Source organism: Siniperca chuatsi, linkage group LG6, assembly GCF_020085105.1.
Source record: "Siniperca chuatsi isolate FFG_IHB_CAS linkage group LG6, ASM2008510v1, whole genome shotgun sequence".
Classification (NCBI taxonomy): domain Eukaryota; kingdom Metazoa; phylum Chordata; class Actinopteri; order Centrarchiformes; family Sinipercidae; genus Siniperca; species Siniperca chuatsi.
Window position 1 is genome coordinate 10,368,646 of NC_058047.1, and position 14,511 is coordinate 10,383,156.

The 14,511-nt window shown below is 40.6% G+C and overlaps 1 protein-coding gene across 9 annotated transcripts in view; it reads left to right on the forward strand.

The window, feature by feature from the left end:
* The first annotated feature begins 1,174 nt into the window (after positions 1-1,174).
* The window catches only part of tdrd5 (tudor domain containing 5), a 47,624-nt gene continuing 34,287 nt past the window's right edge, over positions 1,175-14,511 (forward strand). For 3 of the 9 annotated variants that reach the window (XM_044200161.1, XM_044200160.1, XM_044200162.1), the window contains exons 1-14: positions 1,176-1,459; positions 2,133-2,376; positions 2,562-2,773; positions 3,129-3,459; positions 3,831-4,000; positions 4,475-4,558; positions 4,713-4,769; positions 5,110-5,272; positions 5,777-5,925; positions 6,150-6,364; positions 6,727-6,936; positions 7,059-7,125; positions 7,450-7,650; positions 9,250-9,384. In XM_044200161.1, coding sequence (XP_044056096.1) covers positions 2,133-2,376; positions 2,562-2,773; positions 3,129-3,459; positions 3,831-4,000; positions 4,475-4,558; positions 4,713-4,769; positions 5,110-5,272; positions 5,777-5,925; positions 6,150-6,364; positions 6,727-6,936; positions 7,059-7,125; positions 7,450-7,650; positions 9,250-9,384 — 2,238 coding nt within the window. In that variant the 5' untranslated portion in view covers positions 1,176-1,459. Of the gene's footprint in view, positions 1,460-1,600; positions 1,750-2,132; positions 2,377-2,561; positions 2,774-3,128; positions 3,460-3,830; positions 4,001-4,474; positions 4,559-4,712; positions 4,770-5,109; positions 5,273-5,776; positions 5,926-6,149; positions 6,365-6,726; positions 6,937-7,058; positions 7,126-7,449; positions 7,651-9,249; positions 9,385-10,924; positions 11,018-11,547; positions 11,734-11,848; positions 12,015-14,111; positions 14,196-14,511 lie in introns of those variants that run through there. The other 6 variants (XM_044200154.1, XM_044200157.1, XM_044200158.1 and 3 more) reach the window with 6 other exon arrangements.

Consider the following 14,511-nt stretch of genomic DNA (forward strand, 5'->3'; position numbering starts at 1 on the left):
TGTCCTGTAGGGAAAAGTTTATACCATTTATCCCATTAAATCATGCATAGGCCATGCTATTTGAGTGCATGACATATAAAATATAAAACATGCACACGTATTGCATTAAAAACTTTATACCCCTACATTATTGTGTCTCTGGGTCAATTTGTTTGAAATGCATTGGTAAAACCAGTGCCATCCAGAGAGGTATGTAGTCCACCATTCAGAGTTAACTATTGGGACAAATTGTGTCAGTGGATCTCAGGGAGTCAAAGTGTGTCTTCAGTGGGAATGTGCAGACTCAGGCCTCTCCTTTCCAAAGAGCTGATGTCGTTTTTTCTCTGTTTTTACAGGAAAAGACACACAGTATCCTCCCTAATGCATCCTTAATCAAACTGAAAATTAATTCTGTAGCCCACATGTTCTTCTGCTATGGAAGTCCTAAGTCTAATTGTCTGCAAACCCAGACAAAGGGGCCTCAGATCAAGCAGAGTAAGCCTTGGCTGAACCAGGGGCCAAGTTCCTGGTGATCAGAGGTCCAGGGCCATGCCAAACGTGTGTGAGTACATATGGCACTTGAATCAAAGTGAATAAATGATAGCACAATGTGAAATACTGTAAGTAAAGAACATTATCCTGATATCTAGACACCAAATGCTCTGGGGAACAAACTCATTTTTGCAATGTATCATCCATATTTAACCATATTCAATCATTTATATATATTGTTTATTTTACTTATTTGCACATACAAATAATTAATAATTTGAAAGATATACCCATGCATACATACAAACCCACTCTAATTTATATATATATATATATATATATATAAATTACACCTACATGTATGTAGGTGTAGCCTATACCTGACAGGTGAGACGATTTCCTAGAGAAATAGGACTATAAGCCTCTCAAGGTGTGTATATATTGTAAAATGTACAAGCAAACCTGACATTCTTTACATGCTGCATAAACTTAAATTTGAATTATAGTTTATCTCAAAACGCAACCAAAGTGTTAAAAATAATATTGTTTGTTTGTACTGGTCTGTGTAAAATAAATATAACTAGGTTCGTTGCAGTTATGAAAGGAGGGTTACTCGACAGTTCTGATTTTCTTTTTAATTAAACCTTTGTAAAGCCTGTATATCAAGACTTGAAAATATTGATATGACTGAGGTGATAATATACGTATCGTCCAGCATTTTACTGCACGGTTCTTTTGAGCTAGTCATATTCGCTCCTACAATAAACGATCTGTGTTCGCGGCGCTGCCACAGTAACGTGCAAGAGGTAACTGAAAGAAACGGCTTTGTGTTTTTTTTTTTATTGTGCAATTACCTGTTGCAAACAAAGTGCTGTTTTTACAACAACGTGTAAGGTGGTCGTCTGCTAGCAACAGGTGTGGAGAGAGTGGAGGAAACGAAAGGTTCAGATATCGTGCGAGGATACGGCAAAGATATTGAACACTTGAGGTAACGTTATGTCCACAATACTTTTGAAACAATTTTAATAAGACAAGACTGCTCTGCCCAGTGTCTGTATTTAACGACATTGTTAATTAATTTAAAATTGCAGCAGTGGCATCTGACTATCTTACTAGATTAAATGCTCAAACTACACGTTTCCTGTTCAGCAACGTGGAGGCTAACGTTAGCGTAAACTCTTGCTGTCACATGCAATCGGCGGTGATGTGTTTGTGGAAATAGATGGAGCGTTAAGCTAGTTTTTACCCGTGTGTGTGGCGTGAGGGTGTTATTTCAAGGTTTGTGTGACCTGTAATGACATTAAAGGTCAAGTTGCATGGTACTATACAAGTGTAAGGTAACAATTAAAGATTAAGCCGAAAGCGAATAGGTTGGATTTTTCATAACCTCAACTGCCATCATCTCCTGACAGTTTTATCCGTTTATAAGTTTTTTTTAACATTATTTAAAAAGATGAATTTAAGTGCAAAATTCGACCATAAGATTTTGTGTTAAAGAAAGGTCATTCAATACATTTTATTCTGACAGCAAGACTGAGTCAAAACAATTAACACTCCAGTATTTGCCTAGTTACATTCCTCTTCTCTGGTAGTCCAACCACGTGGTTAGGTTCAGGATGTACACTGTTTTGTTTCATTTGTCCTCTTGCTGTGTTCTTCAGATGTCAGTAGCAAAGATGAACCAGGAAGACGTTTTGGCAAAGCTGAAGAGGGATGTTCGTTCCTTGCTCATTTCATCGAAGAAGGGCTTGGACGCTGAGCAGCTCAGGCAAGACTATCTCACCATGTTGGGGCATCCCATGCCCCTGAAACTCCTGGGCTTCAGAAACATTATGGATATGGTGAAGGAGATGCCTGACGTGGTGTCAATTAACTTCAGGGCAGATGGCAGCTCATTTTTAAAGGGTAGAGTCCCTTTTTTCATTTGAGCATGTATTTGTATTTTAATACTGTTTAAGTTCAATATTGAGGAAAAAAATAAACTAAATCATAGTAGTGTTTGATGCATAAGTCCTCTCAAACATCTGCCTATCAAACACCTGAACAAGGTCTTATACTTCATGCTGTCACCGTTATGACTGCCATTGCAGCTGTTAGCGACGAGTCCACCCGAAACATAGAGGAGCTGGTAGCTAAGCAGCGCACGTCTAAGTCCAACAAGAAGGTCAGGAGGGGAGGTGTCAGCTACTTCTCGCCCCGCTACTGTTACCTGTCCCCCTCTGTGGTCCTTCCCAGAAGAGGTCGTGCTCCTCTGGCTCTCCCTGCCCATCTGAGGGCACAGCTCCGCCTACTGCTTGCCCAGGTATGACTTGAACTACCCTGGGAAGTTTCTTTGTAAACTTGTATTTTTACATTCATGTATCCTCCATAATGAGATGGGCTGTTTGGGTCTGTTGTTTTTCAGTTGTGTGATTAAAAGCTATGAAGAACCAGAATCACACTGTCTAAGCAAACCCTCCTTCCCCTTAAAATGGGACAAATATGATTAAAAATTAGAGCAATTTTTAAGAATTATGGGTTTTTTTGCAGTGCACCATTCAAACACACCCTACTAAATCAATTAAAAGGTAGATGCCTGACTGACTGTTGTGTTTATGTTTTTTTTATATGACTTTTACTGCAAAATGTTTCAAGTAACAATGCGGCTGTTCTCCTAGGGTCCACTCAGGTTGTGTGATTTGGAGGCTAGCTTCCTGCGCTGCTTCGGCCACCCGCTGCGTGTCCAAAACTACGGCTTCTACTCCACTGGAGAAATGCTGGAGGCAGCGTCAGATCTGATCCTTATCCACCAGGGCAGGCTGGGCTCAGTTCTGACCCTGAGGGAACATATGCTGCCCAGGCCGCTGCCCAGGCCGCTGCCCAGGCCGCTGCTCAGACCGTCCGGGTTACCAAGGAGGACTGGACCAATAAAGTCAGAACCGCCTAGAACGGACAAGTCAGCCTCCAAACAGCCAGACACAAGAGCTCAGACACCAACAATACACCCAGGTGTGTTATTAGAGAGGTGGGTTTACACAGGCAGTAAATCCATCAGTTTCTGGAGACACTGATGCATTTAGAGATTTTGAACATCTTGCTAGAATGTGTCTCTATAAGCAATCCATATCCAGTGTCTTTTGGTTGCATTTACTCTTGGCTTTATTGAGATTGGATAGCTATTTAATCTGCCCAGTGTGCATGGATTGGCTAAATGTAAATAGGGTTATTATGTCAGTAATGACAAGCTAACACCTTGTACAAACTCCATATAATGATTTTATTGCAAGTTTTGGACAGAAAAACACTGAGCAGGCCCCTCTATTTTTGTAGCCTTGTTATCTTAATTTTTGAAATACCTTTTTGGTTTACTCCAACTGAAGTCCCGGTGAGACAGGGTCCTCTGAACCAGCCCGCTACTGAGACTACCTTGGGCCCTGTCCATAAAGAGTCAACAGTTGTTAGTAACAAGCCAGAGATGGTTGAGAAGAACCCAGAAGCGGACCCAGAGCTCTGCCAGGAAGGTCGCCTCTTTGAGAAACGTGTCCTCAAGGTTTGTTCTCATTTAAAACAAGAAAACGTGGTACCTTCATCTTGTTGCTTGGAACAAGACATGAGAACGTGAAATGGGTGAAAAAGAGACCACACATGGCTATTTTGAAGGAGCATTTATGGATTCTTCCATTATCATCAGGTCTTACTACATAAACTGGATACACAGACAAAACTTCAGATGGCAAAATACAGAAAACTAGTATGAGAAGCAATAGAAAATTGGTGTAGGAAAGTTGTGCGTGTGTGTTACATCTACAGTTGTGTGTTGCAGCTACAACCTATAGACTTGTTGTCATATGGAGCTTTGTTAAATATTCAGAAAGTGATTGGTCAGGATTAATTGTGACAGCAGAAATACAACAAATAATTCTATATCACTGAATGATATCATTAACAATGGGGGGGATTTTGTGTACAATTGTATGTTTTAAGTACAAGTATCTTTGTTCTTTCTATTTAAATTCTACATCAGCTGGAGGAGGAGCTTCGCCAACAAATCCTGGAGAATGGAGTCGCTGGCACCATTAGTCAGGAGCTGAAGGACAAGCTACGGAAGGTCAGACTTCCTGCTAGTTTATAAGCAGATTAGTGTCATTAGTGACTACATATTCTATTAATATGCTTTGCTTTCATGGAAAGAATTATTTTGGTACAGAAGGTAATCAAGACACGTGTAATGAAACACATATGTTCATATGTTCCCTCTGCAGGTTGTAGGTCAGACCAGTGGTGGATTATCGGTGCATGATCTGCCTGCTGAGTACAAGGTACAAAAAAATAAAATAGTCGTGCAGTGCTCCTGTTCACCTCCATGGTGTCACATGAGAGTTTAATACAAATTAGTCATGGGGTTGAGAGTTTAAGAATGCACTCATTTGAGGAACAGGATTCAGCTAAATAAAAATTATTGGCTTCACTTTTTTGGTTTTCTTACTGATCTAGAAAGTAACTCCCTCACATTTAGCCTACCTGTCTCTAATATTGACTAGGAAGCAATCAGTTTCAGTACAAACTGTTTCTGTGCAATGGAGCAGAGCTCAGGTGATAATGAAAGATGTGTGGTGACCTTACTGGGGAATCTTCCCTGTATTGGTTTTTGCTCCACAGAGGCTTTTTGGTGAGGACGTGCCGCTGCTACAGAGCGGTTTTGTCAGTGTCACTGAACTGGTCAGTGCCATGAGTGACACCTTCCACCTGAAACCTGCAGAGTGTGACAATGGACAACACTGGATAGTCACGGACATAAAGGACAATGACATTACACAATCAGGTGTGTATGTGCACATGTTCAAATACCAGCAGTCAATATCACACTAATTACTTCAATAGGTGTAATGCCAGGTATTTCATATAGGTTTGTTTTACAAAATGTATATTGGAGCTATATTACTGTGAAAACTATTTCACATGGGTAACCAAGCACTCCACATAAGGTTGGCTTGGAGAAATGGTGGAAAATAGTGGACACAGACAATTAATTTGTTGTTACACTCAGTGCTATCACCAATTAATATTGGTGTAAATATAAATGTTATGTTTATGGAGGTGATCTTAAGATTGGAGTTCCCCATCCCCCCTTTTTCCCCCTCCTCCATAAAGTTATTTATCTGCTGCCAGTGTCTCATTAGGACACTAGTCTGTATTTGTTTCTTCAATCAATAACCAATCTTTTCTAACCAATGACCTATTGTAATAATTGTAAGATATCATGTGACAAAGCATTCTTGTGGCACAATGGCTTTCAACTAATGTTTTATTTTTTTGTATTTTATAGACTCAAAGGAGCTGCCATTTAAGAGCTACTACTTCAGCTGTGGAGAGTCTCCTTGGGAAGGCAAACTGGAAGGATACGATGAGAATATCACAGCAGATGACAAGAATGAGGAGCTAGAGACCAGTAACAACTCTAAGACCCAAGAAATGGTTAAGCAACATCTTTTTTCTTCTTATTTTACATTATAAGGCTCTAAGGACAATCTTTGGGGGACCTAATAAAGATTTTGTTAAGTAATTAGAGCATTACATGGTGTGATGCCAGTGCAAATCATGGATTGCACTTAACAAGCAGGTTTAGTGCCCCATTATCAGTGTACCCTGCTGTGTACAGCTCACCACTCTCACTTTGCTTTTTGTGTGTCCGACTGTAGATGTCTGAGATGTACCCAGCCATTCAGGTGCATTGCAGCCCTGCGGTGCCCCTGGATGCCCTGCAGAGTCAACGTCTCAAACGGCCGACGCACCATGGTGCTCGTGAGCTGGTAGAAGTCCTCGTGGAACAAGTGGAGTCGCCTGGACATTTCCACATCCGCTTCAGCGAGAGTGAGGAGGCCAGAGCTATGGAGGACATGATGATTGAGATGAGGTGGTGAACATGTTAGTGGCAGCTTATTCAAAAGATAATGTACTAACACTTCCTGTATCTGTTGTGCCAGCTGCATTATTATGGGTCCTGTTTGAAACTGCAGTATAATCATATTGAATTGTCTGGAAGACAGCATAAAACCAAACACTGGCAGCATCTGCTGGCAGTTAAAGCTGGGACTGTTTGACGGTTAATGGAAGCATTATTTAAAAAATCACAAAACTATGCTGTAAAACATCACACAATTGAATCAACACTGCTTCAACACTGTCTCAGCATAAACAGTAACATTTTGAGCTTCCTGATGCTGCTCTATGATCAATGACATCTTGTGTCTCCTATTTTTTTCTTGTCTCCTCAAGACGATCTTACACCTGTCCTGAGGTATCAGGGCGCTACCGCCTCCCTGAGCGATTTGTCCGACGGGGTCAGGTCTGCTGCGTGTCACCCAAAGGAATGTGGTTCTACCGGGTGGTGATCCATCAGATCATCAGCCCCACTCAGGTCGAGGTGTACTATGTCGACTTTGGCGAAATTACCGTGGTACAGACAGCCAACCTCAAGTTCCTCAAGTAGGGGCATCTCAAACATTTAAACAGTTAAACAAAACAACTACTACTACCACTGCTGCTACTAAGCTGATCAGTATTTGTGTTTTGCTGTGCTCTCTACAGTTCATCTCTCTGTTTCTCAGGTCATGTTATTCGGTTCTTCCAGCACAAGCTGTTCCGTCATCACTCGCTGGAATTAAACCCACCAATGTGAGTCTGTTTGCATATCTAATAATACATTCACAGTTACCTAGCATATGTGAGCAAATGCCTGCACTAACTTTTTGTTAATACCCCAGTGGTTAACTGTATCTGGCATCCATCCTGTATTAGTCCTGTAGACTTTCATGTTCTTTCATGCATCGTTATCAGACTGTAGCAAGTAAGTTTTTTGTACTAACTGTATCTTGCTTCTTGCAGCTGCTCATATTTTTGCGCTTGCTTATGTGAATGAATCCAAACTGTCAAGCTGCAGATGTTACGAAATGTTCCGTTGTCATGGAGTTGTATGAATAGGAGTGTTGGCTCTTGTAGGGCAGCTGGACTGCGGAGGCCACTGCTTCTTTCCAGAAGCTGTGCTGTGATCGCACCCTGGTGGGTGCTTTGGATTGTTACATTGGAGATGTGCTGCAGCTCTACCTGTGTGACACACGTACTGATAAAGACATCTACATCCACACTGTCCTGCTGAGCCAGGGCCACGGGACAGCATGCAGCCCTGCAGCCAGTGCAGCAGTGAGTCACACACACACAAACAAACTGATTTGTACCAAGGTCATGAAAAATACCAGTTTTTGATTGGCTGACAGGTGTCTTTTTAAAATACTAAAAATATTGGGACACCCCTCCAAATCATTTAATTTAGGTCTTCCAGTCACTTCCATGGCCACAGGTGTATACAATCAAGCACCTAGACATGCACACTGCTTCTACAAACATTTGTGAAAGAATGGGTCGCTCTCAGGAGCTCAGTGAATTCAAGCATGGTTGCCACCTGTGCAATAAGTCCATTCGTGAAATTTCCTCACTACTAAATATTCCACGGTCAACTGTTACTGGTATTATAACAAAGTGGAAGCAATTGGGAACAACAGCAACTCAGCCACGATGTGGTAGGCCACGTAAAATCACAGAGCGGGGTCAGTGCATGTTGAGATGCACAAAAGTCGCCAACTTTCTGCAGAGTCGATAGCTACAAACCTCCAAACTTCGTGTGGCCATCAGATTAGCTCAAGAACAGTGCGTAGAGAGCTTCATGGAATGGGTTTCCATGGCTGAGCAGCTGCAAACAAGCCGTACATCACCAAGTGCAATGCAAAGCATCAGATGCAGTGGTGTAAAGCACGCCGCCATTGAACTCTACAGCAGTGTAGACGTGTTCTCTGGAGTGATGAATCACGCTTCCCTGTCTGGTAATCCGATGGATGAGTCTGGGTTTGGTGGTTGCCAGGAGAACGGTACTTTCCTGATTGCATTGTGCCAAGTGTAAAGTTTGGTGGAGGGGGATAATGGTGTGGGGTTGTTTTTCAGGGATTGGGCTTGGCCTCTTATTTCCAGTGGAAGGAACTGTTAATGATTCAGCATACCAAGACATTTTGGACAATTTAATGCTTTGTAGGAACAGTTTGGGGATGGCCCCTTCCTGTTCCAACATGACTGTGCATCAGTGCACAAAGCAAGGTCCATAAAGACATGGATGAGCGAGTTTGGTATGGAGGAACTTGACTGGCCTGCTCAGAGTCCTGACCTCAACCCAATAGAACACCTTTGGGATGAATTAGAGCGGGGACTTCGAGGCAGGCCTTCTCGTCCAACATCAGTGCCTGACCTCACAAATGCGCTTCTAGAAGAATGGTCAAAAATTCCCATAAACTCACTCCTAAACCTTGTGGAAAGCCTTCCCAGAAGAGTTGAAGCTGTTACAGCTGCAAAGGGTGGGCCGACTCCATATTAAACCCTACGGTTTAAGAATGGGATGCCATCAAACTTCATGTGCATGTAAAGGCAGACGTCCCAAAACATTTGGCAATATAATGTATATTAAAGATATACCAGCACACCTCACACATCTATGTATGTCGTCAACTTTTAACCCACTGTACTAAATCATTGCATTAAATATGTACCTGATGATGATGATGATGATAAAGAGAAGTAACTATAATAGTTTGCCTCATTAATACTTTCAATTCAGTTTAGTTATTAGTTGGGGTAACTATGGGTCAGTCCGACAACTGACAAATGTTTATGTGGCCATGGAATGAGTAGAATATATTTATATTTGATCTATACACCAACTTACTTGTACTGTATACTTTCTTTTTCTTTCTGTAGCTTTGTGCCCAGGACAGCCCAGTGAGTCTCTACCTGGGGGAGGGAATGGTTGACCTGCCAGAGGTAGAAGAGGAGACGTATTCCTCCCCCAAGCCAGCAAACATGCTTGAACAGTCCGTGTCTGCTTCACTGAAGGTACATACTCCAAACACACACACACAGAGCTAGCTGCTGCTGTTCCATGTAAAAAATCTTTGAGGTTGCAGTACAGCCAAACAAAACATTAGTGTCAGTACTGGGTTACTTGGATGTTTGTGTTGGATTTGCAGCTTTATGTCTCAATTGTTTCTTATCTATGAGTGCACTCTCTTTGTCTCTTCTCTCCCTCCCGCGCTCACTTCCTCTTTCTCACCCAGTATTTTAATGTTGCTGTAAAGCTTTTATTCTCAGCTGTCCATAGCTCTTATCTTACCAGCCATACTGTCAGTGCAGCACCACGCACCCTCAACACATTCACTCACACACACACACACACACACACACACACACACACAAACACACAGTTACATCAAACACACACATTCATTTGCAGAAGGGGGGTGGGTTGCAGTCCAATGCTACTTAATGTATAGTCACACTGTTCGGAAGGTCACAGCTTGTTGTTGGCCAATAAATAAGATGACAGCCAATCAGTGGGCTGTTTAATGGATATTGGATTACAAGATTGTGTCTCTTACGTTAATGAGTGGATGGTTGTTAAAGTAAACATATAGGAAAGGAGATTTTGCAGTGTTACTGTCTATGACTGCATTAAAAAAGTACCAGAGTTTTTGTTTGTTTGTTTGATTTATTTGTATATTGATTAAAAGTTGGAGGCACAATGATGAAATAAAAATTATACTTTTACAAGCACAGATGGAACTAGACTGAACAAAAATGGCAGAACAATGAAATAATAAATGTAACAAACTGAATAAAGCAACAGTAAACCACCGTGAATATAGCAATCCCCTGATGACTAACCAGTTACAATAACACTCAGATTTTGAAATATGCTTCTTTGCTGTATCATGTTAGTCTACCTTAGCACAAAGGCTGGAATTAGATAGTCTAGCTCAGTCAGTTGTACTTTCCTAGCTGTGCTATTTACAAGTTGTAGAAAAATTCAGAACGTTTTCTTTTTTGTAACCCAATATTACAACATGCTGCTCTGAATAATTACTTTGATTTGATCATTTAATGGGTTAGCCTGAACCATTAATCACATTCACCTGCTAAGTCTGACAGATCCTCACGGTATCTCCACTATGAAATTAAGGTCTTAAAAAGTACATTGATTGAAATGTGACCTTTTGCAGTCTTTAAATAGGGCCTCTTTCCCCTGAAGGTTAAGATTTTGTTCATGAATAATATTTTCTTCTGATGGTAATGGAGGCAGCCATTAATTTGGTATTTCAGGAAACCCTGCAGTTAGAACTATATCTGAGTTAACATGGTAATAAATCTATTGCAGTAAATGAACAACTTCTATGTAGGCTTAGGTGACAGGCCTTTTTATGTTCATATATGCAATGCCACCAGCTGAAATCACTATTACCGAATGTGCACTATCACATACAATTAGAGGATGTAGTGTATGTTGGTTTATGAACAAATGAATCAGCATGCAGTTTAAAAAAAAAAACCCTAAAGATCACTGTACAGTTACATTTGTTAATGAAATATGATTCTGAAGGAAATAGGAAGTTTCTTGGTGTCTCCGGTTGAAGAGGAAGAGCTGCCTGCCCTGGAGTTTATTGAGGACACTGAGGTCAGCCCTGACTTCCAGGTATGACCACCTGACGCTGACCTTGTCCACATACACACCTCCACTCATTCCACGTATTTGCAAATCTTAGATGATTTCAGTTTTTGTATGGCACTTCACCGTGCTGTTGGTTTGTTTGTCAACATCTGGATTGCAGCACCAGCTGAAAAAGCTAAAAAAAAAATTGAGCATGAAGTGGTAATTTTAAAGATTTTTGCTGTGTCAACTGGTTTAATTGAGTCTACACTAATAAACATAAGCCAAACAGTTTATACATACAGTATATGACCATTTTAGTAATTGGAGCCTTGCCTTAATAGAGTTAAGACTGGCTAATCAGTGTTTATCTTAATTTAGTTATTGTGTTCTGGATTGGTGATTCACACTGCTTTCCACTGCAATTACCTAATTTAAATAAAGTATAAATGAGGTAAGATAGATAATGCCATATAGTGCTATATGTGGACAAAAAGAGATTTTATGTTTTACAAAAAACAGAATAGTGTGAACAAACACTACTAAAGTCTTATTTATTGCTTTGTTTTGTTCAGGGTAAGGACGCCCACCCGTTCAATGCTCTGCTAAATGGCCAGACCCTCAGTTGTAGTGAATTGGGCTGGGCCTTGACCCATAAATCGCCTCCTACCAACCCTTCTAGTCCCACCTCCAACCCTTTCGCCCCTCCAGATTTGATCCTGACCAAGACAACCCCAGCTCACTGTGAAACTGATCTTAAAGTGAGAAGACATCAGTTGTGTTTGGTTTTATGGAAGCAAAGTCACTGTGGATTCATGATTTTTGTAAAGTACTTGTTGTTTTTTGTCCATTAAAGAAACTTTACTCTGTTCTCAGACACTGAGCATGACTCCTCCACCAACTCCATCCAGCATTAATTTTAGCTCCTGCTGTCTGACACCAGAAGAGGAACAGCACCGGCAGCAGGTCACTGCCCCCTTGTTGGTCAGGCCACCTACAGTCCTGAGGACCCTAAGTCTCCACACCCCTGACCTGGGCCAGGGTACAATACACACATACCGATTTACTTTGTACTAAGTACACAATGTGCACATAAGTCATGACCTAAAGAATCCAGGCTAAAGTATTAGAGACCATAGTAGACCATAGATCAGAATAGGATATTCTGAAAGGTTAAGTTAAGCAAAATGCTTTGTTACATAGTAAAAATATAAACATTTAATTTTTACAAGTCATTACATAGAGCTTTAATCATTTTGTAAGAGTAGTTATCGTTTCCTCCAAATTGTAGAAAGATAACACTGGAACTAAAGTCCTAATGTACACACACAGGCTTCTCTTGTCTCTTGCACACACACACTCATTTTCTAATAGGATTATACAATGACCTTCATTAACCTGCACATGTACACAGAGAGCGAGAGAAGCCTTCAATGAAATTAGACTGTCTGTGGATGCAGAGAGTACATATTAATTTCCATCCTGCTGCTTGCAGTGGTGAATGTACCTGCACTGTACCTGCACTGAGAACCTGACACAGATTCAATTAGATCTGCTACCAGAGCTATTTGACCCAACAAGCTGCTTTCATTGCATTGCATTTGCCCTGATATCGATACACTGATGCTCCACCATGCTTCTACTTGCACAGTTTTAATGAAAAAAGCAAAACAAAGTGGGTCAAGGCAGATTTAGATCTACAAATCGCTTTTTGTGAACTGTAGCGTTACAAAGTGCTTTACACAGCTGCACAAATACAGATAAAAATACAAGGTAGAAACAGCAATTAGTACATGACAGATTAGAATATATATTTGAGTGTGTGTGTGTGTTGCTGAAAACGTGTGACTACATACAGACAGCAAATTTGACAATCTGCTGATGATATTCCCTGTAGGTAATAGCAATTATTCCCCTTCATACTTACGTCTCATCTCTGTATTTTGTCTCCCAGCATGCCCTGAGACTTTTATGCTGGCTTCCCTCAGAAACTTGACATTGCAGAAACTTGACTCAAATAAAAAAATATCCCCACTCGCAAATGCAAAGTCAGCGATGGTCCCTTGTCGTGATATCTCTCTTGCTGTACCTACAGTTTGTCTGCTCAACATATTTGTTACATACGAAACAGTCAGTATTTTTGTTGAGCTGCTCCTCAGAGAAAAAACACTGTGTGGAGTCTTGGCATAGTATGGAACAGCATGACTATTTTCTGTTTTGTTTTATTTATTTATTTATTTAGTTTTTTAGGAGGTTTTTTATTTTATTTTTTATCATTATTATTATTACGGAAAAATCTTGGAAGCTTAAAAAGTTAACTTAACACCAGCTAAGAATCTTTCTTTTACTGACCTCCAGTGGTTAAAGCTTCTACTTTACTGCTGTAATGTTTAAGTGTACTCAGCGTGTGCGCAGTACACCCACACCTGACAGTGATGTCAGGTGTGGGTGCAGGTCCAACAGAGCACACCTCTGACCACAACTCACAGTAGCATCGCAAGACTCATTTTTGGTGATGCACTGGTATCACCAAATGGGTGATGGTTAATAATAACATGCAGGCTTCTTGGACTTTTATTGCACACACGAGACTAAAAGTGTTAATATCAGCGAGGTGTGGTGGTTCATAGTCACTGTTTATGTAGTTCATTCCCTTTTTTTTCCGAAGCTAAGTGGTTGCATCACTGTTCGAAGGCACTTCAGTTTGTACAACAGTAGGTAAACGCTTCACCGTACATACGGCTGCAACGTTCAGACGGTCTTCAGTAGTACGTAAAAGTCTGTTGCTAGTCCAGGCTACGTTCAGTACAAAATTAGCCTATATAAGCACTACACATAAGGTTAATAACTCAGCAGCCACTTATTTACGACTTATCAGTTTCTGTGACTTTCGCAGTCTTTTAATATGCTTTTAACAAGGAAGTAGCGTACTGTGAATCACAGCTGCGCTGACAACTGTGCTATCAGTCACCAGTAAGGAGCTCCACTGCTTAAAGCTATTGACAATGGTGATTCAGTATAGCCACTTCACTTTGACAATTCGTTGATAAAGATTTATTTGTATATATACTAAACATCTCTAATAGTAAAAACAATGTCTTTATTTTGGTAATTAACTTTGTTTTATTCTGTTGTCCAGGGGTACCTGTTTCTTCGCTCCGTCTGCGAAACTCTGGCATCCTGTTTCCTCTGTTTGGGGCCAGGTAGGTTGTGCCTCCTACAGCCACCCCAAACCAAATCCCAACCCAACCACCTGAATGATTCAAAACACAAAGAAAGGAATATATATTCTTTGAATAACAGATAATATCTTTACACTCCTTGAGAATCCAGTTTATGAATCATTTTGTGAGCAAGCAATTGAGTTATGTACTGACTTGTAAAAAGTGCTAAAAGCATTTTTATAAGAAGTTAATTTTCATGTCATTTTAATCTATTCTAGATTAGTTGTATGTTAGGCTCTGTTAGTTTGATATCAGTGTAACTGTAGCACTTTCCTTACCGTTTAGTCTTGGAAGACAAAAAAAAACAGGAAATGG